This window comes from Bradysia coprophila, unplaced genomic scaffold (assembly GCF_014529535.1).
Source record: "Bradysia coprophila strain Holo2 unplaced genomic scaffold, BU_Bcop_v1 contig_70, whole genome shotgun sequence".
Classification (NCBI taxonomy): domain Eukaryota; kingdom Metazoa; phylum Arthropoda; class Insecta; order Diptera; family Sciaridae; genus Bradysia; species Bradysia coprophila.
In genome coordinates, this window is record NW_023503941.1 from 4,297,667 (window position 1) to 4,317,969 (window position 20,303).

General features: G+C 38.9%; 1 protein-coding gene across 1 annotated transcript; it reads right to left on the reverse strand.

Annotated features, from left to right (window-relative positions):
* Positions 1-530: 530 nt before the first annotated feature.
* Positions 531-7,274, reverse strand: LOC119083793 (neurogenic locus notch homolog protein 1-like). Its single transcript, XM_037193601.1, has 7 exons — positions 6,992-7,274; positions 5,926-5,954; positions 2,038-2,322; positions 1,795-1,842; positions 1,148-1,435; positions 724-1,086; positions 531-650 (listed from the first exon to the last, which is right to left on the reverse strand). The coding sequence occupies exons 1-7, from the start codon at positions 7,045-7,047 to the stop codon at positions 613-615; spliced, it is 1,107 nt and encodes a 368-aa protein (XP_037049496.1). The 5' UTR covers positions 7,048-7,274; the 3' UTR covers positions 531-612.
* Positions 7,275-20,303: the final 13,029 nt, after the last annotated feature.

Below are 20,303 nucleotides of genomic sequence, written 5' to 3' on the forward strand. Positions count from 1 at the left end.
AAAAAATGGGAATTTTAGAAAAAGTTCACAAAAAATGGCATCGCAAATTCCTATTATCTTCACATTTTCACAGTTTCTGGACATCTGCTGGGACCAGAGAAATGGTAAGTTGATACGCCTGTGGCGAGATTGGTTCCATTCTCTCCCATAGGAGCCAACATGCGTACCAACTTATAATTTCTCTGGCTGTGAACTATTTTCTTTCAACTTTTCATTTTTTTTCATTTTCTAAGAATTTCGATTTTTTTGGCCGTTGAACCCGATTTTCATAAATTTTTTCGCTTTTCGAAGTATTGAGGTGGTCTGTTGGTTCCCTAAGTTGCAACACTCCTCATGGTCCACCATCTTACTCTAAAATTCAAGGATTGGTTTTTTTTGGTACCTCAATAATCCCAACAGTGAAGAAGGCAACCACTGTTGGGATTATTGAGGTGGTGGTAGTATGTTGATTCTCAATATTCCAGCAAGCTCGTTACGCTAGAGGGTCACGTACGTATGTAAAATGTATACGGCATTTTACGCTGTTTTCGTTTTGCTCATTTAATTCGTAATTATATGTATTACAATGCATTTGATTAAAAATTGATTGGAGATACAATAATTTCGCTGATTTCAAGTCGATGCTACCCTGACGATCTGTACTCCTTCAGCTAAATGATCAAAAAAAAAATGTTCAACTTAATTATGGACAAATTGGCGTGTACAACGAGTGTTCGGACTTACCAGCAATGCACTTTGGTATCGCCGAAGGCTCAAAGCGCCCCGTCTCATATCGACAACGATACGTTGCTGCCGGTGAAAATTGATAGTCCGTTCCGTCGGGACAATAAATCGTACAGTTCGATTCTGTTGACGAGCTACTGCAGCGGTATCCACCATTAAAACCTGTTCTCGTTATCGAACACCGTTCGGCGGAATATTGACACTGCGGTCCTCGGTAATTCTTGGTACACTGGCACAAATTGTGAAAAATACATGACCCACCGTTCATACATCGAGGACTGCAAGTTGCTTGGTCAGCACCACCACTATTACCAGTAAACGTTCGTCCGACAGCAGTTCGTTGAATCACTTCAACACCTTCATCTGATATAGAAAACACATCACTGCACAACTATGCAAAGGCGTCATTAAGAAATCACCTCACCGTAAACACATTTTGGAACTCTAGCTGGAAGGTATGTTCCGGTTTCATATTTGCATACGTAAACTCCTGACGGTTGCGAGTCAAATTCAACACCAGGCGGACAACTTAATGTACATCGCATTTCTGTTGATCCGTAAGTGCATTTTATCGCGCCATTGAATCCAATCTTCTGCGGTGCACATCGATCGATTGAGTATTGACATTGAGGACCAACATAGTCCTTGGTGCACTGACACACGTCACGGAAGATGCAAGTACCACCGTTCTTGCAAGATGGATGGCAAGTGACTTAGTAAAATAAGTAAAATATTATAGCATTAAGAAGCTTCGAACAGTCGGGATTCAAGCCGACGGCGCGGCGATCGAAACGAGCTATATGCTATAGCTCAAACGATTCGTCGCTACAAAATATAGAACTTTAATGTAAAACGTCCATACTAATGGAATATTAACATTAATTCAACCAAATCAAGGCATACTAAACTATTGTCAACGTATGCTAGATCAATAAATCCAACAAAAGTGACACTTTTGAAGGGCTTGCTGAAAACCAAAGGCGTGGTTCGGAATTCACGTAAAGCATCAGCTACAACTAGATTCGATGGACTCCCATCTCCCTTTCTACATAGACAGCGTTCTATACTCACCTTGATCATTTCCACCGACAATCCTTCGAATAACTTCAACACCAGAACCTAAGACAGACTTATTAGAAAAGTGGGAAATTTTGAAAACAAAAATCAACTTCTAGATCTGTCAGCCAGAAAAACAATATCCAGATAGCGTTCCGCCGACGCATGGCTCCTCTTCAGTGTAATGCTATGCTGTTATCGTTTCTCTGTTCTATTATGAATCTATCTGTTAAGAATTATTATTAATTTTCCACTTGCCATAATTGCACTTTGGCGCTCTCGATGGTGTGAAAAGGCCAGTCTCAAACGAGCACGTATACACTGGTGCCGGTGGTGAATCGAAATCGACGCCACTTGGACATGATAATGTACAATTCATGCTGGTTGATGTTCCAATACATCTGACGCTACCATTGAATCCAATTTTTTGCGGAGCGCATCGATCAACCGAATACTGGCATTGCTTGCCAGCAAAATTGCTCGGACATCGGCAAATGTTGTGGAAAATACATGTGCCCCCATTCCGACAAGCTGGTGTGCACACTATTCGCATCGGAAAACAGTAGGTTACGTACATTACGCGCAAAAATGAACATGTAGGTAATGGGGAGAAGAAGCGTGTATGACAGGGAATAGATGGGAACAGTGTTATATGTCATCTAAAGCTATGCCTTACTCACTAGGCAATGATAAGGAAACAACGAAACCTTACGAGATAAATTGTTAGTGTGCCTTATCACACGGCGAAAAGGTGAATAAGGTGAAAATACTCTGACTGACTTTGGAGATTTCCAACAACATAAAATCATGGCCTTTTCCAATATGAGCAGGCTACGCCAATCAAAATATATAAACATGGAAGAATGTAATCACTCAGCGGATCAGAGAAATTACGAATCCCGACATTCTGGTGAATTCATTTTTGTAACGTTGCGATCGTCATATTTTCACGTGCATAATGTTGTTGCACCTGCTAAGTATGGGTGTAATCACCACTAGCTGCAACGTGACGCAAACAAATTCAACATGTATTCATCATAACGAAACTAAATTCACCTGAAAGTGGGAATCAGTGCGTAACTGTGCATTTGCATTAAGTTCAATGTTCATTTACTTTCGTTGTCGTAATATCATGTGTTACCAACTTAAAAATGTCAAATGTTCCGAAATTATCAATAGGTTTGTTCCAAGTAAACACGAATTTTGACTAGCCGAACGAACACGATTTCATCCGCAGAGATCGGTATTCAACAAATATTGATGAGGTTATGTCTCTATGGATGAAATTAGGCAGTAATTTGACAATTCGTATGGCCTTGGAACAGACCTATAGAATAAACCAAGGTTGTATATGAGGAGGTTATATACAGTTCGCCATTTTTTCACTGGGACCGTATTGCAAAGAAAGCATATATATTTTGTCAGTATATAAACACTGAAGGTAATGCAAGTCCACGGATTCAAACTTTCAGGTGAATTTTAGCTCCGTCATGTTGCACACGTATTGAATTCGTTTGTGTCGTTTGTGTCAAGTTGCATGTGGTGGTGAATTTGGAACGATTTAGCAGCGTTATGTTGCACACACATAAAATTCGTTTGCGTCAAGTTGGATTTAGTGGTGAATTGGAAGGATTTAGGGCCGTCATGTTGCACAAGTCTAACTTAGACAACATACGAAAATGAATTCACCTGAAAGTTCGGATCCGTAATTTCTCTGATCCGCTGAGGGTCTGCATTACCTTCAGTGTTTATATACTTTGGGTTGACACTGGAACGATTTTTAGCCCCGTACGAAGTACGAAGGGGCTTATAGGATTACGATGCCGTGTGTAATTGATGGAATTCGAAGCAGACGGTAAGGGCAAAGTGTTTGCCTATGTTCATAGATAACGAATCCGCAATAAAAATTTGGGCCGTCTGTCCGTCTGTCCATCTGTCCGTCTGTCCGTCTGTCCGTCTGTCCGTCTGTCCGTCACGTCGATATCTTGAGTAAATCAAATCCGATTTCAAAAATTTTTTTTTTCCTGAAAGATAGTCAAAATAGTGAGGCTAAGTTCGAAGATGGGCATATTCGGGTCGGCCCTTCGTGAGTTAGGGCCACCTAAGTGATTTAAGGTCTTTTGGTGATATTTATGGCAAAATAAACGAAGGAAATGTAAATGACACGGCAAATGATAGGTATTGTCAATACCAATCCAGGAAAAAAAAGTTTTATAAAATCGGGTGAGTGGACCGTGAGTTAGGGCCTTAGAAGTGAAAAGCTACTAGGGCCCTATGTGTATTTTACATAGAACTCAAGTAAATTTCATTCGTTTTTCGTAATTTTTGTGTCATTTGGAAGGTAATCAAAAGCCGAATAGAATGTTGTTGAAAAAAAAAATAAATTTGGGTCCTCGGACTAAGGCCGCTACTAGGGCCCTATGCGTATTTTACATACAACTCGTGTAAATTTCATCCGTTTTTCGTAATTTTTGTTTCATTTGAAAGATAATCGAACACCGAATAGAATGTTGTTGAAAAAAAAATTAAATTTGGGTCCTTGGACTAAGGCCGCTACTAGGGCCCTATGTGTATTTTACATATAGCTCGAGCAAATTTCATCCGTTTTTCGTAATTTTTGTTTCATTTGGAAGGTAATCAAAGGCCGAATAGAATGTTGTTGAAAAAAAATTAAATTTGGGTCCTTGGACTAAGGCCACTACTAGGGCCCTATGTGTATTTTACACTGAACTCGAGTAAATTTCATTCGTTTTTCGTAATTTTTGTGTCATTTGGAAGGTAATCAAAGGCCGAATAGAATGTTGTTGAAAAAAAAATTAAATTTGGGTCCTCGGACTAAGGCCGCTACTAGGGCCCTATGCGTATTTTACATACAACTCGAGTAAATTTCATCCGTTTTTCGTAATTTTTGTTTCATTTCAAAGATAATCGAACACCGAATAGAATGTTGTTGAAAAAAAAAAAAATTTGGATCCTCGGACTGAGGCCGATACTAGGCCCTATGTGTATTTATACTCAATAAATTAAAATTTTAGGTCAATTCGAAATTTGTGTTACATTTAAAAGGAACGTCGTACGGGGCTTCGTAATTGCGCTATGCGCAATTTTTAAGACGTACACATTTCATAAGAATTTTACTTTACCGACGTTTACGGGCGCAGTAGGTTTACGGTAAGAGTAGGGCGACGGACGAACTAGGGTCACGTACGCAATAGATGTACGGGTTTGTACGGGGCTCAGTCGCAGCAAACGCTCCGACTGTTCTGACGGCTCGTTTTTTCGCTTGCTAGTGTCAAGCGGTACATGGAAAACAGAGAGAAGCTAAGATGATGGAACAGCACAAGGCTGTATACTGTTGGGGAGGTCACGCCCCCAAAGTTTACGGCTTTGGGAAAAGCATACATTTGTAGCGCACCAATATTCGCATCACGTCCCAATGTAATTATGGTGTAAATTAATCTTTAGGTTGAATTCACAGTCGTATTGCCTCCTTTTACGTGACGTTTCTATTGTTTGAATGACTTTTGTTTTAATTCCAACTGTTGAGTAAACGGCAAAACTGCTGGAAAACGGACGACTGTACATTCAACTTTAAGGAGTGCCGCACGTTCAGTCAAGGGAGCTTGACGCGATACCGAATATACGGAGACTAGTAGATTTTGAGAAGATATGCAAAGAACTTTCGCACAATCAATATCCGACACGACACGACACGAATTTTGACAAAATACGATCCAACAATTCGTAATGCTCAAAACAAACGAGGCATTGAAAACGTGTTTTGGTCCTATTTTTCATGACGAAATTTTCGAAACTGTCAAATGAAGTTAGAACTTTTTCTATTCAAAATCGCGACTGCTGCATCTGTCAATGAAAACTAGGACCAAAACACATTTTCAATGCCTCGTTTGTTTTGAGCATAAGGGATTAGGCGCAAAAGGAATTTTCGGTAAGAATTCCACATTCACCTCCCTGTGTGTTCTTCTGTGCACAAAATAACAAATGCCTCCCGTCTACGTTGTTTTGATTCATTTCACTTGGACTAAGATAAAGTGACTCTTTTTCGTGGAATAGGTGCATAGGATCAGTTGTAGCAATGAAATTCAATGATAGAGTGATAATAAGACACATAATTGATATACATACCACTCTCACTGGCCGCTATACGGAGAATTCTGAAAGTGAATCAAATTCAAATTTTTATCAGCGATTAGTTTGTGTGTGAACATGAAATGCTACAGGTCAATGTTAAGCAAACAATTTGTATACGCGTACGAAGTGCTTGAGCTTGTGCGTTTGACGAAAAACATAAGCAGGGACCCGGACGAATAATGCACGCAACACAGTAGAATGCTTGAAAAACATCATTTTTACCGAATTATTTCACATTTGATGATCAAGGGTGGGAAACCACATTTTACTGGACGCGGAAAAGGGTAGCCCGAAAATCACGTGGAAAAGAAGCAAAGAAAGCCGAGAAAGAAAAGACAGAAGTCGAGGCACACGCACCGAATCGAATACGATGGTGACAGTTGGTAGCCTAACCGATAGTCTTTTAGATAGATAGATTCTATGCTCCATCGAGGAGTAAGATGACAGATGATGATTTAACATTTACGGAAACCCAATATGGCGGCTGTCGCTCATTCTGTCAGGGTATTGAAAATCGAATAAAACTTACTCGAGATAAAGGTTTTACCTTCCTTTACTGTACGGCCGAGTAGCCGACTCACTTGCCAACTTGTGATCAAATTTGTAATTTTTTTTTTCCGGATTGAAATTATCAGTAGTAGAGCTGTGCGGGCCTTAAACTAATTGTGGGATAATTCCAGCATTCTTTGTTTCGAATTTAACCTTCCTCTTGACATTTCTTAGGGAATCGAACTCGACTTGATACAAACGTAGTAGTAAAAGTGTGAAATCCCTGTATTTCGTGCGGGTCTACAAATTCCAGCTCGATTCGGTCGTGTGCCCTGATGTAAAAGTCTCACACATGACCATTGACAAGGTATGAAAAATAGAGTTTTCGGATGAATTTTGTTGATTTGAGGAATAGCAGAAGTCAATAAACACACGAACATGAGACTTTTCATCTTTTCATCCCGAGTTATCTAATGGATTTTCATTCAACATGTATGTGCTATTGTAAACGTACGGGTCTCCTTGTGTCGCTTAAGTCTTAGAAAATAACCAAAATAAGGTTACAACTCACCCAACTACAAGGATTAGCATCAATAACCATTTTGGTATGTTTTCAGGTTTAGCCATTTTGTTTACTTACAGCAACGCGACGATGTACTTTTCCACTTTTTACAAACAACTTTGTTTACCGCTCACTTATTATGTAAATGAAAAATATCAACTAACTTGGTCAGTGTTCAAACTCACTCTAATTATCTTCAAAAATGTTTTACTCTTTAAAGCTGTTATCGCTAAATAATTAAAAAAAATTTAAGTTATTCATCAGCCTTGATCGCTTTATTAGCCAAAGCTAAAGCATTCTTCGTCTTTATTTGATACAATTTTGTATTTTAAAGTAAACTTTTTCAACTAATCGGACCAAAAATGTCACTTTCTCTCACCAGATAGCAGATAGAGAGCTGAAACAAACAATTTTTTCTCTCATCTTTGATTTTACTTTTCGTTCCCAGTGACATCACTTTTCCTTCCGACTCACGTCACTTTTTGGGTGTTATGAATAAAATGCAATTCGATATCAAGTCTGAATTCACAGTCATCCGTTTTGCCTACGTGTACATGACAGATTGACAGTTGACATTTTATACAATAGTGCACATTTTGAAACGACAACTGTCACGTACATGGACAACATAGAGGTAGACTACGTAGAGGAATTATGGTCAGAAATTCATCGAATCCCGAAATCGCTGTTTTTTAGAAAATCTACAGAATTCGATGTTTAGCAGATCGTGTAACTAGATCTTTAAGAAACCAAATTAAACGACAGTGGCATCTAAAGTTTGAAAATTTTGCTCATGATCATTCATAAACAGTTTTTTTGACACTAACTCAAGAAATAATTATTTATAAAACATTGAGCTCCGCTACCGCGTTAATGATAAAATTACTATCACCAGTGGACGCATGGTTAATATTTTAAAACATTAGACACCGTCAATTACAGACGGCCTCTTCAATAGTTTGACGAGACATCAATTAGCATTCAATTACTTAATTAGTAGTTACATCTTCAACAGGAGTTCCAGAGGCGTTGGCTGTAGGTATTGTGTTCGTTCAGTATTAGTCTGTGCCAACCCTTTTCCCTACCATGTTCGGACCAAAAAAAAATCGAGCCCATTCGCCTCTAGTTCACAAAGCTCAGGTGAAGAACAATCAGACAAAAAAAAGATAAGCTAACGCCGCCCGTACGAAATGTGGAACTCTTTATCTCTCTCCCTTTATTCTCTGCTCTGCTGGAAAGCTATGAGCCCTTTAAAATCACCTACATTATCGACTCTTTTCCTTGTTATCATGCATCCACACACAACCAATACTTCTCTGTTAACAGATTTTTCCAAAACTTTTACAAAAATTCAATATGGCAGCCGGCAGCCATTTTGTTAGGAGACCGGAAATAGTACTGATGCCTTACATTCATGAATACCTTTCAAACGAAAAATTTCATGGAATTCGGTCAAAATTTACTCGCAATATTGACAAAAAACACAGCCCTAACTGTACGGCCGAGTAGCCAGATATGAGCTCACTTCAAGAAACCTAGCTCACGCACTGGTAAACCGAATTTCATCAAATTTTTTTTTTTTTTGATTCATTCATTTGTCTGTCAAGGCAAAAACAATTGAAATCCGTTCACATTTGGCCGACCTACAAGCAGAAACTGCTTCGGGCCCTGTACCTGGTTCACATCAAGGGCTCTAACTCACGAGTCGGTCATCCGATTTCTATAAACTTTTTTTTGCCGATTCGTATTGTAAATACCTTTCATTTGGTGTATCACTTACAAGTGTAGCGCTTAAAGGTCCGGAGATATCTTCGAAATACCTTAAATCGTCCATCTTCAAACTTAGTCTTTCTTTTAACATTTTTTTCCCGCTAATTTGTCATCACTGTACAACCACAATAGATCATTGTCAATGTCGTTTGAGCTGTCAAATAAGTTGTCATTTTCAAAGCTAACCTCAAATCAAACAAAAAAAGTATTGGATGGTGAGACGCCGCACAAATTTTCATACATTTCAAGGGTTTCCCCTTACTCAGGGAGTCGAACTCGACGTGTTACACGATGTAGTAAACCCTCAGTACTTCGTACGGGTCTGAGCACAGGTGACCACTAATGACTTCAAAATGTAAGCGACTCTCCTTAATTGTACCTACTACTTGATGGAATAACACGAACATCAACACCCACAACTTATCTCATTAAAATATTCATGGCTTAATTAAAACGTCTACAAACAGGTTAAGCGACTATATAAGAGGGATACGACATAATTACCAATCATTTCACTCTAAGAATCTGATTAAATTTGTTCGAAAAGTCGTTTCATTTGTGAAGAGGACACCGGTAAAAGCATCAAAGGAAAATTTGGAAATTATGGCAGACATCGACGATTCGAAGTCATCGGATACGAAACTCCAACTGTTTCAGTCGGTACAACGAACTTTTCCGACGCTGGGCATTTATTCTCCAGAGCCGTTCAATGATTTTCGGCGGTTTAATTTAAAAAATTCGATTGTCGGCATTTGTTTCGCTGTGGCCAGCGCTACTACAGGAACCTATCTTTTCCGCGAATCTCGAACCCTCTCTGAATACGCCCATGCAGCCTATGGTTTCTCGTCGGCGACAAGTATTTTCGTGTTGTACGTCGTATTCGTGTGGAACAGTGAGTCCGTTTTCAAGTTGATTGGCAATTTCGAAAAGACTGTTCAGAACCGTGAGTTCGTGCTGCTGTCAAAATGCCTGTAATCTCGTAATTAAACAATTTGTAGGCTTAAAGCATCCAGCGTCAAGAATTCTGTATGAAACCACAAATGAAATGATCGAAAAACGGACGCAGCGAATACATTTCGTCTGTACAACACTGCTGCCAGCGGGTTTCTTGCTACCCAATTTAATTACAGTTACGATTGCTTACTTCACCCAAGAGAAATTGGATGATGGCATCTTTCGATTGGCGTATCCGTCGTGGTAAGATATTTATATAGTTCTGCGGTATATCTTCGCAGAAACTATAAGAAGGTAGCAACGTTCTGCGGGCTTACAAGTTTGCACTAATTCAATGGTCCACCATCTTCCCAGTTCTAGAATTCAAGGGCGTTGAACGATTTCTGAGATTTTTTCTGGCTCTCGTCTGGACCTTCGGAATTATTGAGGTGAGACAATGTGTTGGTTCTCAACATTCGAGCATCACACTTGATCCACCATCTTCCCAGTTCTGGAATTCGAAGAATTTGAAGGATTTCCGAAGTTTTTTTTTGGTTATCTTCTCGACCTTCGGAATTATTGAGGTGGTTCCCAAAATTTCAGCAAAAATCTTGGTCTACCATCTTCCCTGTTCTAGCACTTTGAGCGAGATTTAGAGATCTTTAAGCTTCTTCAGAAATTCAGCGAAAGTTTTATCATTCTGTCTGTCATAAATCAAAGCTCTGAGAAGCTCTACTTCTATACAAAGCTTACACAATAGTTATTATATGCTTTTGTTTTCCCTCGGGTCGAAAGTGGCTTTTTACACTCCCAGGGAAAACAAGAAAATTGTTTTAAGTTTCAAAAGCATGTAGAATTCATACTTTCCAACTTTTTATCCCTTGTTATGTAAATAGCTACTGTTTGCCGAGGGAGAAAATAGAAAATTTCAACCAGAGTGATTTCGAAATTTTGCTTGAAGCTTGGCATTTCCTATTCCTCCCAGAGGTGAACACAACCGTTTTCTTGCGTACATGTTTTGGAGTTTATCCTTACGAAACGAAAACATAAACAAAGTGACAATTCAAGTGAGAAAAGTTCTGTTTTCGCCCCATGGGATAGAAATGTCATTCGACCTGTCATCAATACAACACAATTTTGACGCGCGCATGAAAAACCCTTATTTTGGCGTTCATTATTAAATGTTCGTTACAGGTTCCCATTCAACTGGAAATCATTTCCCATTGGCTATTCAATGGCCTTCTGCATTGAATACGTGTATTTCATACATCTGTACCACATCATCTCATTCATCTTAAATGTATTCATCGGATCGTATATGCTGTTGAAAACGGTTACCAAAGATATGCGGCAGGAGTTTGAAAGTCTCAGCGTTACTCTCAAATCTAGTCAACATCGAGCCGAGAATCTGAACCAATTTTATGAGACAATTCAACTGCATGCGGACGCCTCATTGTTGAGTAATTGAGAGTTTAACCAAACCAGAAATTAACATTTTCCCGTACCGCTTTTGCCTTTAGAATACTCAAAGATTTGAACAACATTTACGAGTTCATTTTCTTGGATTCATTCGTATGGGGACTTTCGACCATATGCGGATCACTTTTGATACTTCAAGCAGACTTGGTAAAGTGTTTTATTGCTTTGGGCAATGTCGTCCGTTGAGTTCACATCTTAAACAAACTAACAAAAGTCTCGTTCGCATCCAGTCAAGGGGAAAATTCAACTTCGATGTGATCGAAATCGCCGTCAACGCCCTTTATACATTTGGCTTCATTTACTCGATTTGCGAGGTCAGCATGGAAGTGACCTTACACTTTGAAGGAGTCGACAATTCAATTCGAGAAACGGCCTGGTATTCATTTCCGATTAATGTCCAACGAATGCTGCCAACAGTTATATTGATGGCAATCAAACCAGCAGGCATAGTTGCTTACGGGAACATTGTTCTGAATCGGGAAACGTTTAAACGGGTGAGGTCTTTTCGATAATGGCCATGAGGTTTGGAGTGCTGTCACTCGATTACTTTCAGATTGTCAATTTGGGCTTTTCTTCCTACATGATATTCCGTGAATTTTGATCGGTCAGCTTTCATCAGTTTGCTGTGAAAATGTAAGCAATATGAGCGCAGCCTCTTTTATGTTTTGAAATAAATGTTTTCTTCGCTAGATACCGTTAGGAGTTGTGCTCTCAGTATTTCGGCAGTGGAAGTTTTCTTTTCTGAGAGGAAAGTTGTTGCACTGTTGGACTGCGTCCGTAACACTATAGTTCACCTGACTCTATTGCCCGGACTCGACAAGTACAACTTTACAGAAAATTTACGTAATTGCGCACAGTACCTTTTGTGTAAAACAAAATCTCTGTGGGCCATACATTTATGATAGAATCTTAGGAACCGAGCAGATAAATTTTCTTGCTGGTACAGACAGCCTGAACATCTGCCACTTTGCGGCGCAGATTTTTTTGGTAAAATTTTGGTTGTTTCCAGTCAAATTTTTGTGTTGGTAAAAATTATTTGGCAGATGATGAGAAAACCTAAGCCAGCTTGTTTGAACTAATTGGGTGTAAAATTTAATTTTTGCGTAACGAAGCTGAAAGCGTCAACTCTAGCGATTTCATTCATTTTAGAAATTATAAGACTGCGTCACATTTTTCTCGAAGAGATTTTTGTTGGGATATCAGTCGTTTTAGAAGTGTAGTCAACACTGCTTTTTATAACAGTTTATAACAGAAATTCGAAAATTTGACGAAAATCAAAAATTTGACGAAATTTAACGAAAATCGAAAATTTGACGAAATTTGAAAATTGGACGAAATTCGAAAATTTGACGAAGAAAGTAATTCTCTATCTGCCACCATTCAAGAAATATCTCCAAAACCCCAATTGATCCACCCATTTCCAACTTTCGACATTTTTCACATATGCCCTTCTGTTCTACTCGTAAAACTCTGAGACTTTGCCGAAGAAAGTAACTCTCTATTTGCCACCATTCAAGAAATACCTCTAAAAACATAATTGACCCACCCATTTCCAACTTTCGACATTTTTCACATATGCCCCTTTGTTCTACTCGTAAAACTCTGAGACTTTGCCGAAGAAAGTAACTCTCTATCTCTCATAACCCAGAAAAATATTAGTCCTTTCATCCTACGCTCGAGTAGCTCAAAATTTGGTCACTCTAATCACTCTAGCTCAAACGAATCTGCCCTGATTTTTAAATTTTTTTTTGTTCGAATCGTGTTACGAATACCTTTCATTTGATGGGTCGAACGCCCTTGTAGGTTTCAATACAGCTAAGCTACAGCCGAAAACGCGTTCCCGACCCTCGAAAACCACACTCAGAAACCACTTCGAGGCCAATAAAACAAAATTCTGGTTTTTCCTGAGGTAATGGCGTATCACATTTTCATTTTTATGCCCACCCTGAGACTCCTGCAAAATTTCATGGAGATTGGCTGACTAGTTTCCGAGATCGACCGTCGATAGATAGATAGAAACATACAGAGTAAGTTGAAAGATTTTGATTGTTTGGGAAAAGTCAATTTGGTGTATTTTCTATGACAGATTTCAAAACGATGTATCTCCGGCAATTTTAAACCTACATAGTCGAGTGATAGCTCGTTTTGCTCGTATTTGAAGCGAGAATATGGATAGAATAGGTTTTGTGGTGATATAAACCAAAGGGTAGAAACTGAAATTTTCGGCTATATATAGTTGCCGCGTCTCAAAAAAATTTCTTCATTTTTGGAAGTTAGACTGCGTCAAGTCCTCCGCTATCGCTCCGGACATGATGAAGTTTGGTTTGAACTGCAATCACTTTCAACGCCTCTTCGTACATTTTCTTCGTTTTATTGGTTGCCAAAATGTAGACTAATGGAACGTACCAACCATCAATTCGTGCTGTAACAGTTTCAAACATTATCCTTTATACAAAAACCAAAATAATGTGCCAACGGACCTTGCAATATGTATCGAACAGTGGCGGCACCGGACGGCACTATATCAAACGTTCGACAACAATTCCGACTTTCGTAACATCTGTAGATTCCGTTCGGTAGAATAGATTAAAGTTTATGTAAATCGGATGACCGACTCGTTAGTTAGAGCCCTTGGTGTTAACCAGGTACGGGGCGCCAAGCAGTTTCAACAGAATGATTAATCTATCGGGCTGATGTAACTCGTCAAAAGATAAACGAGTTATGTGACTGACCCCAACGCATTGTTGCGCTTTTGATGAATTGGAGGAATGTTGGCGAGATCGCCAGTTAATTGAAAGCGCTACACGTTTTTACAGCAACACTCTCATTCATTTCTTATATTGCACAATTACACCCAAGTTTCAGTTTGGAATGTTTCTTCACTTACGTTTCTTCTGAGGAACTGTTCGACCTCGAACTCATAAGAAGCTTAGTCGTAAAACAGAATATTCGCGTCAATCGATTAAGAACATAACTTTAATTTGTAGATTACCTACAAAAAAATGGAACGAAAGGGTTGCAGCTTTAGATTCGAGGACAAGCAGCCATGTCGCAGCTACGCGACAGAAGATTCGTGGTATTGTCGGCATCATCGCGAGATCGCCGTTTGCTTAACAATCAACAGCCAATTGGTCAGCAAGAGACTGGAAGATGGCGAGGCGCTCTGGGAGGTCGAATACTACATGCACTGCTATCGTCGGACCAACATTATTGGTGGATGCGGATTGCGGACGAACAACAAAAAGCAGCAGAGGCAAATGGGGGTACTGCCAGAGCTTGGAGCTCGAGACGGGCGAGCTGTGTCACTCGTACATTGGATACGACTATCGGTTTTGCGCCTATCACCAACTTCAACACGACGTTTTATGCGACTCATACCACTTGGGCGCAATGGACATGGACGCGTAAAAAAATCACCGAGTTCATTCTGCGAAAGCAGTTCAACGCTATCTATATTCATCATAAGGGAAGACAACGGTCACCTGACACGATTTGGATACCTATTCGATGGGATGTTCGATTATCCATATCCTGAAGAGAATCGAACATCCATTGATGCAGAATTCTATTGGGAATTCTATGCGTACATCATCTGCTATCTACAACGACGACACTAGTAAATGATGAGCTCCGTTTAATGCGGTCTTATATGGCGAAACTTATGTTAGAACAAATGAAGTAAGGGATTTTGCAGAAATCTATTGAAAAAATTTGATGAAAAGAAGTAGCAGATCCGATAAATTTTATTGGTACTGTGCTTGAACGATCCTCACGTATTCGATAAAAGGACTGGAGTTCTGGAGGCTAAAACAATTTGAATTGATCCAGTGCAGTTGGATTACCGTAAAGTTCTGACCAAAAATTGGTCGACTAAAATTATCTTCTAGCCTCAGACAGCATCAGTTTTGTCGACGAAACACATGTTTTTGGTTCATTCATTGATTACTTTCAATATATGGTTGGTTCAACCGAAAATTGGTCGACGAAAAACATGTATTGAATCTTTCACAAACGGCAAGCATATCTGAAGCATCTTTTCAACCTAACATCTTGAACGGGTGGATTACTGGGACTCTTATTTACAGAAAAGCAAAACTTTGCGTCCAATGACTAATGACTAATCTAGCATGTCGGTATGTGCTACCCTGACCCCTTGAATTTTAGAGCGGAGAGATTCTCGAATATTCCAACTTGGTCAATCTTCGCTTCCCACGGTGAGCTTGAAAAAACTTTTAGTCGAAAGTATTTACACATGGGATTTTTTTCCTGAAATGAGTCTATCGAGGTCCCAGCATTCTATTTATGTGGAAATTAAAATCGCCGAACTGTATCTTTTTTGATGAAGTGCTATTTTTCTGATGAAAATGTACCCCGGCGAACTTTGGCGACTTTTGCCGCCTGTGAATTAAATGTTTTTCGATACAATCAATCGTTTTTAGTTAGTCCGAGGCCAGAGCTCTCCAACCATACCATGTACGACACATACCGAGTGGAAAAGGTTGATCTGATACCTCTTTAAATGTGTTGAATTCGCCCTACTCGAAAGTACGAGAAAACCATCAAGATTCTAGTGTTTTCTCGGTCAAATTTTTTCAATTTTTTTTTTAATTTTTTCAAAATTTTTTAAATTTTTTAAATTTTTTTAAATTTTGAAAATTTTGAAAAATTTTGAAAAATTTTGAAAATTTAAAAAATTTTGAAAAAATTAAAAAAAAAATTGAAAAAATTTGAAAAATTTGGAAGATTTTTTGCGTGGCCAAATTTTAAGCTGCAAGAACGTGTGATAGCTCGTTGAACTCGTACGGACGCCTAGTTTTTTTTAATGGTAATTTGGAGTCATTTGTATTTGAATTGTAGAACTTCAATATTTGCTGTATATGTGGTTCTGCAGTCTACGACAAAAAAATTTTTTTTTCTAGTAATAGGACTTGCGTCACGGGCGCTATGCTAACGCGCGCCCATGATATGGTGCAATCAAGAGTCACTTACATGACCAAGTATGTAACGTACAAATATAGCACTGACATACGTTTTTATGGTGTTTCGAGAATGGTTGACGTATGCATGTGTCAAACACTATTGACGTTTCTAGACGACGCTAGATGTGTCACGTATCAATTTATCACTCCTCTGTTTAAAGTAGCCGCTTTTTATGCATGGAATTAACTATCATGAGCTTTATTTCTCTGAATTATCTTTTTTACATTCTATAAGAGAAGCATGGGGTTGATTTACATACTTCACAAGAGAAGGTGACACAAACTCTAAACTAATTTTACACAAATCAACATGAGACACAGACGGGAATCCTGCTCCAACCAAGGCTTGGGTCAGACTGGCTCTAGACCAGTAAGTTGCCATCACCCTGGTGTTCCATTTTCCATGGCAAATGTGTAGTTCAACTGGACCTCCATCAACATGACTAAACGATTCACCACACCGCTTCTGTTGTGTGAGCCGGAATCCATACTCCTCATAAAAGTCAGGATTCAAATTGTAATCTGGATGCATTGGAAGTGTAATTAGTCGTCCTTTTGGTTTGAGAAGATTTCCCATCTGGGAACACATGTTAGCCAGCTCAGCCTTTGTGGTGGCGTAAGGTAGCACGTAAACTCCGAGGACAACATCAAACTGACCATTGTAAAGATCCGGGATCAGCTCTGAAGTGAATTCAATCTCAGCTCCAAACTGTAGCGCTTTTTCTTTAGCGTATTGGAGCATTCGGTGACACGGATCGAAACCAACTACTCGTTCAGCTCCAGCGTTTTTTAGATATCTCGAATATATTCCTGTACCACAACCAAAATCCAGGATTGATAGGCCAGAAACATTTCCAATCACTGCTAACGTGTTCGGAATCTCGATTTCGCGTCGAAATGGCCATAAGGCCATTTCTTCGTACACACTAGTTAATTCATCAAACGGAGACCGGCTGGGATTTGTAGGTTCAACAGGTGCATTTTTGTTCTCATCCAAATTCAAACATGTTTCAGTGTTAGCCATCTGTGAAAGAAGTAAATTAATTTATCAACGTGGTGATAGCACACCAACATCTTACCGCCAATAAATGTATATGAATTCAGCAGCTTGTTCAGCAGGTTTTAGCACGTTTCGTCTCAAAGTCCACTTTATGTCTGTTCGTACTACACGAGTCGTGCAAGTAAAGTAATTAATTTACACCAACTTTTTTCAGTTTAAGATAATGAGGAAATAAGATCATGTTCGCACGTTCATAGGTAGTTGTGACGTAGGTTCTATACTAAAAAAAAATACCAAAATTTGTTTGGGGACAAAGCAACATATTTATAGCAATTGCTTGAAGTTCTCTCCTTGGCTCCAACAACATCCAAAACTTAGATCTGAGCATTCATGTGTGTTCAATTATTTGACGTCAGAATCGGTGAAGATTCCGCCGAGATATAAAGTATAGTTTCCACTTAAAAAGAGCACTACGTTTAGCCTCCGTCTACATGACAGTTGAAAATAGAACAAAAGAACTGTCACGCAAACGGAGTGGAAATTGAATTTCCGTTTACCTGACAGTTCCTTTGTTCTATTTTACAACTGTCATGTAAACGGAGTGCTTTTTTTAAGTGGAAACTATACTTAAGTCTGTTGGTAAAGAGGGATTCTTTTGAAAAACAGCCTACCGAAATCGGGCGTGTTTTCTAGTGGAACTTTTTGTAGGTACCTAGAAAGGACTTCGACCCTAGAAGCCAAAACCACTCTTTAAAAAATTCTTCGGAGCTTTTGTGGCTGGTGAAAGGTGATCGAAAGCCGAAAATTTGCATTTTTCTTACCAACATTTCTCCGGGTACACGAGCCGTACATGGTCTTGTGGGGTGTCATTAGAAAGGTAATCACATGTACTATTGAGCCGAATAGAGACTCATTGGTTTTCGAATTAATCCACACTGAAATATGTGCAGTTGAAGTTTTCAACCGAAAACTTGCACTTTTCTTACCAATATTTCTCCAGTTACACGAGCCGTACATGGTGGTGTGGGGTATCATTTGAAAGGTAATTTTATGTGCTTTTGGGCCAAATAGGGTCTTATGGGGGTTTGAAAGCATCTACGATGAAATATGGGCACTTAAACATTTCAACTTCTCATATTTCATCGCATATGCATCCAAACCCCATAAGACCCTATTTTGCCCAAAAGCACATAACATTACCTTTCAAATGATACCCCACACCACCATGTACGGCTCGTGTAACTGGAGAAATATTGGTAAGAAAAGTGCAAGTTTTCTGTTGAAAACTTCAACTGCACATATTTCAGTGTGGATTAATTTTAAAACCAATGAGTCTCTATTCGGCTCAATAGTACATGTGATTACCTTTCTAATGACACCCCACAAGACCATGTACGGCTCGTGTACCCGGAGAAATTTTGGTAAGAAAAGTGAAAGTTTTCGGTTTTTGATCACCTTTCACCAGTCACAAAAGCTTCGAAGAATTTTTTTGAAAGTGGTTTTGGGTTCTAGGCTCGAAGTCCTTTCTAGGCACATATAAAAAAGTCCACTGGAAAATGTGTCCGATTTCGGTAGGCTGTTTTTCAAAAGAATCCCTCAAAACAAGCCGAAAACGAACGATAGCATCCACAGAGCCATACGTTAAAGTATAGTTTCCACTAAAAGAGAGCACTCCATTTAGCCTCCGCCTACATGACAGTTGTAAAATAGAACAAAAGAACTGTCACGCAAACGGAGTGGAAATTGAATTTATTTCAATTTTTTACTCCGTTTACGTGACAGTTCCTTTGTTCTATTTTACAACTGTCATGTAGACGGAGGCTAAATGGAGTGCTCTCTTTAAGTGGAAACTATACTTAAGTCATTCGTAAAATCAAATGAGCTGTCACTTTTGCATCGGCAAAACTGAATTCTTTCAATTTTTCCAACGTTATTTTTCCAGTGACTTTCCAATACAGCAATTCAGCAGAGCACGAATTTGATGTAAACTCTATAAATGTGGTGTACATATTGTGATGTGGTGTAAGTTCACTGTGACAGTAATGCTGAAAACAAACGAGACATTGAAAACGTGTTTTGGTCCTAGTTTTCATTGACAAATGCAGCAATCGTAATTTTCGATAGAGAAATTTCTAATTTTATTTGACAGTTGCGACAATTTCGTCATGAAAACAAGGACCAAAACGTGTTTTGAATGCCTCGTTTGTTTTCAGCATAAGTGGACCTTTATGGTCCTTTATGGCAAAAGTGACAGCTCATCTGATTTTTACGAATGAGGAGTTGCCATAGCAAGACAATTTGACATTTATTGTGGCGAAAATTTTCGCACACGTCACTGCACACGTCAAAGCGATTAATACCAAAACTTCCAAAAGAACTGATATCAGTCGAAACAAATTCTTCAACGCAAGTCCCTGTGTCTCTACTTATTCAAGAACTAATATCGTTTAAGGTGACGCATTCTGTGTCTGGATCGCAAAAACCTATGGGTTACTCACTCTCTTTAACCATTGATTTATCATTGATTACCCATACCAGGTCAAACATAGTAACTTAGCTACAAATCGTGATAAATCAATGAAATATAGTCATTTTGCTTGGTAAATCACTATTTTAATTTTTAGTAAAGTGACCAACCTCTCGACAAAACCTGTGCCAAAGAAATGGCGTCACAAATTGGAAATGATTCAGTATTCGATCTGAACACATTTTTTACCTTTTTCCACCAAAATTTCGTTTAACAAATGAGAATCTAGATTTAAATTTTTTGTCACCACCACAATTTGGGTCACTTCAATATTGGTTATTATGTAAGTAGAGCAACAGGAACTTTGCATCACCTTCACCATTTAAGGTTTTATTTTTATAACTCAATCGTCTTATGTGTTAGTACTGCGGGCAATACACACACAGCTGTAACAATACAAATTTGGTTCACCTCGCTGGATGAATGAAGAACAAACTTTTATTGATTTTATTTTCGATCAAACTTATTTAGAGGCGAAAAATTGATTACGAACAAATGTTGCGTTGAGCTAAATGTATTTTGACAGCTGTGTAGCCGCAGAATGAACTGTTCGAAACCTGTGCGAACCTCACGAACTAAAACAGTGTGTTTGGTTGTAGATACCTTGTGTATGTATATCTAGTAATTTTGATA

What these genes read in the sequence shown, in the direction of transcription:
- LOC119083793 (XM_037193601.1), bottom strand. Translation starts at nt 7,047, where the DNA reads ATGGCTAAACCTGAAAACATACCAAAATGGTTATTGATGCTAATCCTT. An exon ending in AGCGCCAAAGTGCAATTATG is followed by an intron (nt 1,843 to 2,037) that starts GCAAGTGGAAAA and finishes AGTCTGTCTTAG; the next exon opens with GTTCTGGTGTTGAAGTTATT. An exon ending in GATACCAAAGTGCATTGCTG is followed by an intron (nt 651 to 723) that starts GTAAGTCCGAAC and finishes TTGATCATTTAG; the next exon opens with CTGAAGGAGTACAGATCGTC.